This window comes from Sabethes cyaneus, chromosome 2 (assembly GCF_943734655.1).
Source record: "Sabethes cyaneus chromosome 2, idSabCyanKW18_F2, whole genome shotgun sequence".
NCBI lineage: Eukaryota > Metazoa > Arthropoda > Insecta > Diptera > Culicidae > Sabethes > Sabethes cyaneus.
Window position 1 is genome coordinate 11,215,197 of NC_071354.1, and position 12,833 is coordinate 11,228,029.

At 36.9% G+C, this 12,833-nt stretch overlaps 1 protein-coding gene across 1 annotated transcript; it reads left to right on the forward strand.

Moving 5' to 3' along the window:
• The first annotated feature begins 2,718 nt into the window (after nucleotides 1–2,718).
• LOC128733803 (uncharacterized) lies at nucleotides 2,719–3,492 on the forward strand. The gene has a single exon (XM_053827607.1). The coding sequence runs from the start codon at nucleotides 2,719–2,721 to the stop codon at nucleotides 3,490–3,492; it is 774 nt and encodes a 257-aa protein (XP_053683582.1).
• The last annotated feature ends 9,341 nt before the right edge of the window (nucleotides 3,493–12,833 follow it).

The window sequence follows — 12,833 nt, forward strand, 5'->3', positions numbered from 1 at the left end:
AGGAAAAATGTCGGAAAAGTACTAGAGAAGTGTCACAAAATAATCAGAAAACAGCTGAAAAACTGTCAGAAAAGTATCAAAGAAATAATTCAGTTTATTTTATTTGTTGATCTGCTTTTTAAGGTGTATGAAATAAGTCCGTTTTCCAAAAGAATTCACCAATACAATAACCAGTAAAACAACGGAGCTAGATGGCTACCTTGCGATACTCCCAACTTAGCAGCGCACGAAGTGGAAACGTTTCCCTTCATTTTCACATAATAGACCCTGCGTACTTGTAAGTACTTGTAAATCGCCAGTTTTAAATCGGTGCCGTAGAATGTATGTGACTTGCATGGTCGTTTGTCAATGAGAAACGGAAAGAACGTGCTCTGCCGTCAACCATGTTTTTGGACATTGACTTTTCAAGTTATACCCAAGGAATCTGCAATCTGTTTGCCAAACATTGCTGGTAGATATCATTGCTGGCTTTAGAAAAATGAACCCTTCAACCACGCCTGGACCTGACGGAATTCCTTAAATTGTTTTTATAAAGTGCGTCGATGTTCTCAGTTTGTCTTTAAGAACAATTTTTAATATGTCTTTTACACAAGCAGTTTTCCCGGATTGCTAAAGGAAATTTGTAATGTTTTCGGTGCTGTTACCTCTTTATTTGCCGCATCTAAACTTTTTGAAATACTGGTAAACAAAGAACTTTTTAGAGCTGCAAAGTCTTGCAATTTTCCAAACAAACACGAATTTTTCCTTGGTAGATCTACCGTTACCAATCTAGTCCAGTTCTCATTACTGTGCCTCACCTCCATGGACCAAGAACTTGAAGTCGATGCGATATACACCGACCTTAAAGCAGCCTTTGATAGAGTCAACCACCAAATTCTGCTTGCCAAAATCGATCGTCTGAGTGTGTCATCAAACCTTGTTTGCTGGTTCGAGTCGTATCTGACTAATCGCCGACTGTACGTCAAATTGGGATCAACTGAATCAGATGAATTTCATAATCCCCCAGGTGTCTCACAAGGCAACGATTAAGGACCATTGTTGTTTATTATATTCTTCGATTACGTTTACCAAATGTTACCGAAAGGTTGTAAACTTTTAGGTGCTGACGATCTCAAAACGTTCTGGACTATCAGTGCTCCAACAGATTATCAGTTGTTGCAAAAAGACATTGACCAGTTTTACGACTAGTGCCAACGCAATTTCATGATTATCAGCGTGGTGAAGTGCTCTGTGATCACGTTGACGAGGAAAAAGAAGCCAATTTAATGGAGATATACAATAGGAAACCAAGAAACGGATAAATCAAATGTTTCACGTGAACTTGACCTTTTGATGCCAAAATGAGAACTACGGAACGGAAGCTTCCGGGAGCATTATAGTCACAATCATCGTTAATTCTCGACAAAACCTCGGGTTCATTTTTCTTATCGCAGCCGAATCCTGCGCGCCTTGTACTTCAGCTTCGATCTGTGTCGGAAACAGCAGCTATCGTTAAGAGTTCGTTTCGCAGCATTTGGATCCACAGAAACGTTCAAAAAAGGACGACTTTCATCGGCCGACAGTTGTTGGGGAAAATCGACACGCCTTGGTTTCTCACCAGACTAAATAAAAATGCTGAAGCACGACCCCTTCGACGCCGGGATTTCACGAGAATTCAGCAATACAGAACAGATTACGCACAAAATGAGCCCATTCGATCGATGTGTTTGTTATTTAACCAGTGTTACCATTTGTTTGATTTTGATGTTGGTGCTAACGTTTTTCGTAACCGTGTAACAAAGTATTATGTAATATACTAGTTTATAAGTGTTCATGTAGCGACTGTTTGACTGATGAATGTAGGCAAAATAAATAATAAATAATATTATCCGTCTTGACAGTATTAAAGACTTTACTTGAAACCCCTTTGATATATTCACCAGATGACAGAGTTTGAAAAGTGTTGGAAAAGTTTAAGAAAGAGCAAAACAAGTGTCAGAAAAGTGTTATAAAAGAGTCATAAAAGTGTCAAAGAAGAGTCACACAAATTGCAATGTCTGAAAGTGTCAGAAATATATCAGTAATGTGTCATAACTAAAACGGTTCAAAAACTATAATAATAATCAGAAAAAAATAGTGTAAGGCAACATGGCTATACTGCCATTTTGCTTGAAAACAATTGCTATCTTTGTCAGTTACAATATTCTCCGACACTACGATATGCTTTTCGTTTGATCAGAAATTGTTTGAAGTTTTAGTGTGTTTCGCCGTGCTGCAATAAAATATTTGATAACGCTTGAGCTTGACATATATAGTGAATAATATAAATGAATTTCAATGAGATGCTAACTGGAGCACAGATTATCTTCTTACCTATCATCAGGTAAAAGTAAACAAAGTACGTCCTACGATAAGCGCCGGCACTGGTTTATTATTCGATCTACGGCGGAACTAACTGACGAAGAAGACACACAGCATACAATATCAGCTCGCATGTTTTCAAACATTTTGTGATTCAGAATTTTGAAATAATTTACTTCATATTTTTATTGTAGCGACGAGGGCCTTCATAGTGCCTTCATGTAAGTATTTGAGTGAACTTGTTTATCACACAAAACAAATAGTTTACACGGGATGGCCTTCACGAAAAAGATAAAACTATCCAGTAATTCGTTTATAAAAATCCGGCCATGCCAACTGAAATCTTCAGTTAGTGCGTCTCGTGCAGTTGCTAGCAAAATGTTGTTTCAAATAGTTGCTATATTGTTGCTACCGGCTCTTCCTACTTGTTTAGCAGCAGTAGCTGGAGCTGGCCAGGCAGCCGCATTGGCTGTTCCCGTGGCACCTGCTGCTGCATTCACATGTACGGGAACCTCGTTCGCCACCGGTTGTACTGATTGCAAAACGCTGAAAATCTGCCTCGGCACTCAGACGCTAGTTGACCTAAGCTGCGACACCATTCCGGCGACACCATTTTGTACCGATGGAAGCTGTTCGGCAACGCCTAGCGTTAGCGATATCTGTCCTGTTACAGCGATATCCTGCACCGGCGTAGGACTCTATCCGGATCCTTTAAACTGTCAGGTGTATCACAACTGTGTGCAAGCCGGCACCAGCAACTCGGATCCGTACGTTTGCCCGACGGATTACGTCTTCGATGCCGCAACGGGGGTTTGCAAACAGAAAAGAACGGCAGCCGATTGCGTCCAGGTGCAGTGTCCTACGGGTGGAGTCGGATTCGGAACCTACGGCACCAGCAAGACGTACTACGCCTTTTGCTACAAGCAAGCTACCACCAACGTTCAAGTGATCGCTCTTCTTAAGTGCTCGGACGGAGCAACTTTCGACGGTAGCAAATGTGTGTATCAGTGCAAAAAAGAGGGTAGCTTCCCGAACACAGCAGATCCGAGCAGCTACTATCAGTGCTACATGGTTTCAGGGAAATTTAAAGTGGACCTGAAAACCTGTCCAACCGGAAAGAAGTTTGATAGTACCAAAAATGCTTGTGTTTGAAAAGATTGATTGAATCATTAAAAATGGCTGCACGGTAAAAACAGTGATTGAGTTTCTGTTATTTGATGACCCAAATTCGACGGTGGTTGATTCCGGTTACTTTTCCAAATTCTACAAGCAAAATGTTCGACAGCTCACTGACATTCATTGTTGACGACGGATGATAACCATAGACAAACGCCCTGAATTTGACTATTCCAGCATAAACTTCACTCAAACGGTTTCGTTCATGTTCTCTGTTCTGTTCAACTGTCGAAGTCGATTCTATTTCGTAATGTGAAATCCACCGGCTCTCGGTTTGGTTTGGTTTTGTGGATGGGAAAACAGAATCCAGACTAGTAAGCCAAACCTACCGGTCGGAGGTGGTACACGTCTGTCCTGTGGATTACAAGCAACATCGAAGCGAATTTCATGCACTCGAGAACGCAACACCGAGAGGTACTGGCCATTTCCAACGAATGTCGGTCGGTTCACTTTGAAAAGTTTCATCGAGGTGGAAGTTCTCGGCTTCGGTGTATACTTTCGTACGGACCAAAATACGGTGGCATGCAGAACAGCCAGACAGACGAAGAGACATCTTGTCTGAGAAGTCAGAAATTTGTCGGCTTGCTGCTCCCGGGACTGGGAAATAGTTTCCAGTTCCAGCCGTACGGAACCGGACTGGTTTTGATTTATACACATTTCGCACCTCAGAATGAAAAGGCGAGAAACGAAATTTTAACAACTTGTCCATGCCGGCCGTGGCCGGCTCCACAGCTCGTATACCCGACAGACAGGCAAGTTACCAGGAAGTTAGAATGTAGTGGTAAATTTGATTGCAAACTTCAGCAGTCTTGGAATAGATCCGTTTGGCCGGAGGAAATTAAAGTGATTTAGGTTCCGATTTTCCACCTCGGTCAGCCGCAGAATGGATGGTGGGTTTAAGCGAATCCGCAAACCACAGTCCGGAACAAATTTTAATGCCACCATCAGCATCATCAGCAACATCATCATCATCAGCACCGTCAATGTCGATCGTGGCCGAGGGTGGCCGAGCCCTTTTTTCCTGGCTAGAAAATGCCATAAAAACAAACAACCGACGCGAAGCGTCGCCCCCAACTGACGGACAGCCTGACAGACGGAACGGACCGGTTGGATGGAATTTGGTCATTCAATGGAAGCGGAACGGGGATCGGAAAAAGTTTTACAATAACTATAAATTTTGTTTAATGACGTGTCTCTGCGGAGGGGAAACTCCGGTGAACGGGGTTTGAGAGTTGAAAGTCCAGGGCAAGTAACAAAAGGTGGTAGAAAGCACATAGCAAGTGCACACACTCGTTAACACTCCAAATGGCGCGGGGTTGGAAGCACTATTCGAGTCCGAGCTACCTACAAAAAAACAATAATGATAAAACTTAATATATAACATTTTATTATGCTAATGTTCATAAAAAATTAATGACTAAATCATAAAAAATTAATAAATGTAATCATTTGAAAATGTTTTCAAGTTCTACGCACATTAATTTTTTATGTTTTGTGCATTATATTCTTTATATAACATTGAATTTTGATATTCAGTTATGACTTTTTCATGTTCAAAGTTTGTGCGTTTTGCCAACGTAATTTGTTTCCTGAACCACTTCAAACCTTGCGATTAAATTTGTTTGATGAAGATATGGAACCATGTATACAAACAAACATGCAGAAGACCATAAGCGATAAAATAAAAGCAAAAGACACTAGGAAAAAAGTTCCACTTTTCACCCGTTTGGATCACGGTGCATTGTTCAGTTTATATAGCGATAACTTTGTGAGAAAAGGTCCTAGAGATTTGCAATCTTCTGCAAAAACATCTATTTTGAGTCCTTCAATAATCGCCTAGAACCATATACTCCTGTAAAATGCAACCAACATACGTTAAATACGAAATACTTATTTTTAAAGAATTTCCAAAGAAAATGCTCTATAGCTCTGCACTCGATAGAGATAGAAATGTCACTTCTTTAGCAAAGTTGTTTGCTTTTGTATTTTCTATAACTTTGCCGAAGAAACCATGCGTCTATCTACTAACACTATAAAATGGACGGAAATCGAGCCTTTAGCGAACGCGAAACACATGAAACGTATGCTTGCCGTACTCTCATTTGGGTGGTTGTAGACAAGTGGAACCCATACAAGTTTATAGTACTCGACTTAAGCTTTAATGTGAAGCACTGATTTCGTAAATTCGCTTGACCCATTTTACCCCTTGGGCTCGTGAAGCTATGGAAATTTAAAGCTTGAATATGCGATAACTTAGCAAGTATAGGTCCAAGAGATTTTCCGTCTTCTACAATAACGTGTATTTTGAGTGCTTCGATAATTACCTAGAACATTGTTTTCTTGTAAAATGCAACTAAGAAAAGCTAAGTATGAAAAACTAATTTTTAAAGAAGTTTTAAAGAATATGCCCTATAGTACAGCACTCGATGAAGATAGAAATTTTATTTCTTCAGCAAAGTTGCTTGTTTTAATATTATTTACAGCTTTGTCGAAGCAACGATGTCGATGTTTCCTAACACAAAAAAGTTATTTTTTATTTTTATCATAGTAAAAGATGACTAGCTTTTGACTCCTTTAGATTAAGAGAGATATTCAAACGAACAAAAGTGCTGAAGAATAAAAATGATAAAATGAAAGCAAAATATACTACGAATAAAGTTCCACCGATTCCATTTGAAAAGAGGCACTGCCTTCACTTTTTTGTCACCTCCGAGGTTTCAGATTAGGAAAAGTTGAAAAGTTTAAGACAAAATTACGAGAAGTTTTTTTTATTCTATATTTGAGAGGTTTTCAGCCAGCGGCTGGTTCGCTTCTGCGAGAAAGTTATAGGAAGTTCAATATAGCTTAGGAAAGGTTAATGAAGAGTCCAAAAAAGGTTCAAGAGAAGTTCGCAAAAATTTAACGTAGGATTAGTAAAAAGTTCGTAAAGAGTTCAACAAAAGTTCATAAAATATCAATATGAGTATGAAACAAGTTAAAACGCTCAAAAAGAGCATAAAAAATTGAAAAAGAACTTAGAAAAAGTTCCAAGCGTTTAGAAGCTTTAAGTAAGGTTTAAGAAGAAGTTTAAGAAGCGTTAAAAAAGTATTCAAATAGAATTCAAGAAGAATTTAAGAAGAGTTCAACAGTAGTTTAAGAGGATCGGAAAAATTTTAAGAGAAGTTCAAAGGAGTTCAAGAGAAATTCAAAAAGACACAAAAATCGAGACGAGTTCTGGAAAAGTTCAAAAAGTTTAGAAGTTCAAGAAGAGTTCAAATAGCGTTCATGGTGAGAGCTAGAAAAGTTTAGGGAGAGTTAAATAAGAGTTCAAAACAAGTTCCAGAAGACTTCGAAAATAATTTAAAAAGAGGTTAACTAAAGCTTAGGAAGAGTTCAAGAAGAATTCAAGAGGAGTACAAGGAGAATTCAATAACAGTTCATGAAGAGCTCAAAAAGACTTTAATTAAGGTTTACAAAATTTATATAGAAGTTCCCGAAGAGATCAACAAGCGTTCAAAAAGGGTTCAAGTACAAAAAGAATTGAGATAGAGTTCAAAAAATTTCAAGATGATTTCAAGAAGAATTCAAAAAGAGTCTAAGAAGAGTTCTAGTTAAGATTAGAAGGAGTGCAGAAAGACTTGAAGTCGTGGAAGAGTTTAAGAAAACTACAAGAAAAGTTCAAGATGAGTTCAAAAAGAGCTCAATATAAGGTTAAGCTGAGTTCAAGACGAGTTCATGAAAAGTTAAAAAAAAATTGAGTTGAATTCAAGAAGAATTCAACGAGAGTCCCAGAAGAGTTCAAGAAACGTTTGACAAGAGTTCAAAAAGAGTTAGATAAGTAGCTAAACGTTCAAACCAAGTCTTGGGCTTGTACCATCTTTAGACAATACCCTTCTTTATCGACAGACTTCGCAGCCGGCTGTTAGAGTACCGGGCCATTGCAATTGCAACGATCCTACTGATTCAAACTAGCAAGCACCGCCTAGCCGAGATTCGAACATACAACGACTGGCTTGTTAGACCAGCATCGTACCTCGAAGCTAACTTGGCTAACTTTGATCTAAAAGTTGAAAAGAATCAAGAGTAAAAATAGACAGCTCTGACAGTTGATTGTCTTCTTAATTAGTTTGGTACCCTAAAAATGTCAGAGGTCAAAAATATTAAAAATGACAAAAATGTAAACAATGACAAAACAAGACAAAAAGAATACAAAAAAGGTGACAAAAAGAAGTCAAAAGGTGAAAAAAGAAAAACAAAAGGGTAACAAAAAGTTGATAAAAAATGACTAAAGCTGTTATCTTTTTGTCATCTTTTGGTCATCCTTTTATCATCGGAAAGATGTATAAAGATGTTAAGACTATTACAAAAATTTAACAAAAGAAAGACTAAAATGCAACAAAAAGATGATAAAAAATTACAAGAGATGCAAGAAATATGACAAAAAAGGCAACAAGATCATAAGAAGATGACAAAAAGACGACAAAAAGTTACAATAAACAATAGGATCACAAAAAGATAACTAATATTTTATCATTTTTTAGTAATTTCTGTCAACTTTATGCTATGTTTTTGCCAACAAGAGAAACAAGTCAACAAGAGAAAACAAATGAATGACAAAAACTGCCAGAAGTATAACAAAAGTGGGAGAAAGATGGTAAAAATAATTTAAAAAATGGTGGAAAGATGACAAGACTAATAGAAAGATGACAGAAAATGACTAAAAAACTACAAAACATGACCATAATCAATAATACAGAAGGAAGACAAAAAGGTGCAAAAAAGATGATAAAAGGAAGCAAAAAAAATGACGAAAAGATGACAAAAGGACAACAAAATCCTGACAAACAGATGACAAAATATAACAAAATATAACAAAAATATGTAAGAAAGATGACTATAAAAAGACTCAAGATGACGAAAAGCTCTCAAAGAGGCTGCAAAAACGATAAAAATCACTAAAAAAATTATCCTAAAATTATAAAAATATGACAAAGAGCGATAAAATGAATGAAAAAACAAATTATAAAAAGATGGTAGAAGGTTGATAAAAACATGACAAGAATATGACTGAATGGTGACAAAAAAAATGATAAAAATGACAAACATAGGACAAAAGTGGTTGAAATATGCTAAAAAAACAAAAAGAACGTGAAGAAAATGACGAAAAGGTGACAAGAGTGGTAGAAAGGCGACAATAAAGATTAAGAAGATCGTAGCAAAATGATAATCTTCTATACCTATAAAGAAGGATTTCTGTCTGTCTGTCTGTCTGTCCGTATGTTCCTTATAGAATCAAAAACTACTGAACCAATCGGCATGAAAATATGCATGTAGAGGTTTTTTGGGGACAGGAAAGGTTTTAGTGATGGTTAGAAACCCCTCCCCCCACTAAGAGGGGGGGCTCCTATACAAATGAAACACAAATTTCTGCATAACTCGACAACTAATCAAGCAAATAGAACAAAATTTGGCATGTGGGTGTTTTCGGTGACAAGAATTTATTCTATGGTAAATTGAGACCCCTCCTCTCTTTATAAGTGGAATTATAACTCTTCTCTTCTATAAAAGGGGGGGCTTCCATACAAATTTCTTCATAACTCGAGAAGTAATCAAGCAAATGGAACCAAATTTGGCATGTGAAGGTTTTCGAGGGCAAGAATATTTTCTATAGTAAATTAGGACCCCTCCCCACTTTAAGAGAGGGGGCTCCTGTACCAAAGAAACACAATTTTCCTCATAACTCGAGAAGTAATTAAGCAAATGGAACCAAATTTGGCACGTGGGTATTTTTGGAGACAAAAATTTTTTCTATGATGAATTGGGACCCCTCTCCGTTTTAGGAGGGGGGATCCTATACACATGAAATACAAATTTCCTCATAACTGAAGAACTAATCAAGCAAATGGAACAAAATTTGGCATGTGAAAGTTTTCGAGGGCAAGAATATTTTCTATGGTGAATAAGGACCCCTCCCCACTTTAAGAGGGGGGCTCCTATACAAACGAAATACAAATTTCCTCATAACTCGAGAACTAATCAAGCAAATGGAACAAAATTTGGCACGTGGGTGTTTCTGGAGACAAATTTTTTTTCTATGATGAATTGGGACCCCTCCTCACTTTAGAAGGGGGGACTCCTATACAAATGAAATTCAAATTTCCTCATAACTCGAGAACTAATCAAGCAAATGGAACCAAATTTGACATGTAAGTGGTTTTGAACGCAAGATTTTTTTCTATGGTGAATTGAACCCCCTCTCTTCTTTAGAAAGCGAGTTATGGCCCATCTCCCCTTTAAGAGGGTGGGCTTCCATACAAATGAAATGCAAATTTCCTCTTATCTCGAGAACTAATCAATCAAATGGAACCAAATTTGGCATGTGGGAGTTTTAGATGGCAGAAATTTTTTCTATGGTAAATTACGACCCCTTCCCCTTTTTAAGAGGGGAGCTCCCATACAAATGAAATTCAAATTTCCTTATAACTTGAGAACTAATCAAGCAAATGGAACCGAATTTGGCATGTGGGAGATTTTGGAGTCTTGAATTTATTTTACGATAGTTAGAAACCTCTCACCCCTGTGGTAGGGGGATATGGACTCTCATACAAATAAAACAGAAATTTTTGCGAAACTCAAAAACTAATCGAACTCGAGAAATTCGAGACTCTTCTATAAAACATTAATCAATAACAAGACCACAAAAACACTAGATCATTCAGGACGAGACGGCCGCGAGTGTTGCCGGTGACCCGCCGTCGGAAGCGCCACCCACTGGGGGGCTTGCAAAACTCGAGATTGTGACAAAGGTCATCCGAGATTCATGATTTATGTACAACACAGGTTAATTCGTGGCAATACGAAGTTTGTCGGGTCAGCTAGTTACAAATATTTAAAAAAGTTTTTGTCCTCCGGGTGTTGGCCAACTGAAGGGGGGGCGAAAAACTTTGACTTATATCCGACAAATTATTTTTTGCCCCCCGATTTTTCATACCAATTTCAAAGGGTGGGGGGATAACAAAAATTTTTAAAATAATTTGTAATGGCCTAATGATCACTAAGATGTGGCAAAAAGATAACAAAATAGTGACAAAAGTGGCAGAAAGATGGAAAAAATAAAAGAAAATGGTAAAAAGAAGACAAAAAATACAAAAGGAAAACAAAAAAATGGCCAAAACGGTGATAAAAACATGATAAGAAGATGACGAAAAGATGACAAAAATATGAAAAAAGAGGGAGGAAAAAGTGACAAAAAGATAACAAAAAATAACAGAATGCCAGAAAAATGACAAAAATGAGATAATAATACGACAAAAAGATGATAAAAAGTCATAAAAAGATCACAAAAATTGACAAAGAGATGACTATAAGGTACTAAAAATGTACCAAAAAGAGAAAAATTATAAAATGATCATAAAAATAACAAAAGGACGAAAAAAGTATTAGAAAGATAACACACAAATAAGGCAATTACAAATATTTTTTAAAGTTTTTGTCCTTCCGATACTAGACAACTGAAGGGGGGGGGGGGCGAAATTCGAGATTTTTTTAATTGCACAAAAAAAATAAGATTTTTGGGAATATTTAATTGAAGTTTATTTGTGAAACCCGAATTCATTCTTGCTTTTGATATATACGTTATTATTTTCCGTGCAAAAATCTTCCAAAGTAGAGTCAAAATCGAAAAAAAAAAGATTTTTTTGTCGATTTTCGCAAATTACTTTATTTGTAGTTCCAGTTTTGTTTCGTGCTAGAAGCGTTACCACTCCCCGTACACTCATTTTTTGAGTTCTTTAGGCTGTAACCCACAGATAATTGATTTTATACAAAAATTTTTTACTCAGGTTTAACAAATTTTTTTTGTCCCCTGATTTTTGGAACCAATTTTGAAGGACGGGGGATAAAAACTTTAAAAATAATTTGCAATGGCCTAATAAAAAATTGTGAAAAATGACAAAAGGTTGATAAAAAGAAGACTAAAAGATAACAGCAAAATCACATAAGGATCACATGATCACAAAAGGATGAAGGTGATAGAAAGATCATAAAAAGATGACGAAAGTTATGACAATAATATAAAAAAAGTTCATAATAATAACAAAAAATGTCAAATAAATCATAAAAGGAAGACACAAACATGATTAAAAGGTGACAAAATAGTTATGGAAAGATTACACAAACATGACAAAAGTGGTAAAACGCTGACAAAAAACAATAAAAAGATCTCAAAAAATGACAAAATGGTGACCAAAAGATGACAAAAGGACTACTAAAATGGTTAGAAAAAGATGACAAAAAATTGAAAAAAAGCTGACAATAGAACAACAAAAAGTTGCAAAAAGATAACAAGACAAAACCAGACATGGCAAAAGGATATGATGTATAAATAATCAAAATAAAAGAATATAGCAGTGATGAAAATGTCAAAAAAGAGAAAATTCTCATTCACAATGAGAAAAATGACTTTATTATTTTTGTAAAATGGCTTCTATAATCTTTATACCTAACGAAGGCGATGCCGCGCAAGTGGAAGAATGTAAGAATTGCCTAATAGCCCGTATGAATAAAACAGTCTACTTTGCTTTCCCCGTGCAAACCTTATGGACGAAGTAAAGCTTACTATTTTATTCATATCGGCCTATAAACCGTTCTATAAATGAAAGAGAAAGTTTAAGTTTGGTTTTCTTGAAGGAAAAAAGAGGCTCGAGTTTGTTAAGTAATATAATATGAAACTGGATTGATTAAAAAATCAATGAAAATTACAATCAATCATTAACAAATTCCCATTCTAATGATTCGATATATAGGAGTTCGATATTTATAGGAGTTCGATTCCATCTCCTTTCTGGTCTTTCTGGTATTAACTGGAACATATCAACTGATTGGCGAGAACTACTTTCTTGCATCGAAAAATATCGATAAATATTTAAATCATATTAGTAATGAACATTGGAAATTTGATTGCATTACGAACCCACTCAACCACACCCACTCTTCCTACAACCGATCAACTCATTTGCACTTGCCCGGCATCAACGTCGAGATAAATCAATTTATGTACCCGTGTGACCTCTGATCCCGGTGGCAGGCACTAACATTTGTGACCGACAAATGTCAAACCATCGCCGCTCTATTCCGCAACGCACGCAACGTAATGACCTACTGCCTTGCGTGGGTTCGCCCCCAGCTGCTACGGCCGCTGCATTGAGTATTCATTCGATGTGGAGCCTACCGACAGCTACATGAACTGTAACATGACAGCAGAAATTAAATGTATTTGATTTGGATGACCCTGTGCTGTGGATCGCGCTGTGGAGGAGCCCTCCGGGAGGTGCAAAATT

Excerpts from the sequence above, each read along its gene's own strand:
- LOC128733803 (XM_053827607.1), top strand. The coding sequence starts at position 2,719 with ATGTTGTTTCAAATAGTTGCTATATTGTTGCTACCGGCTCTTCCTACT.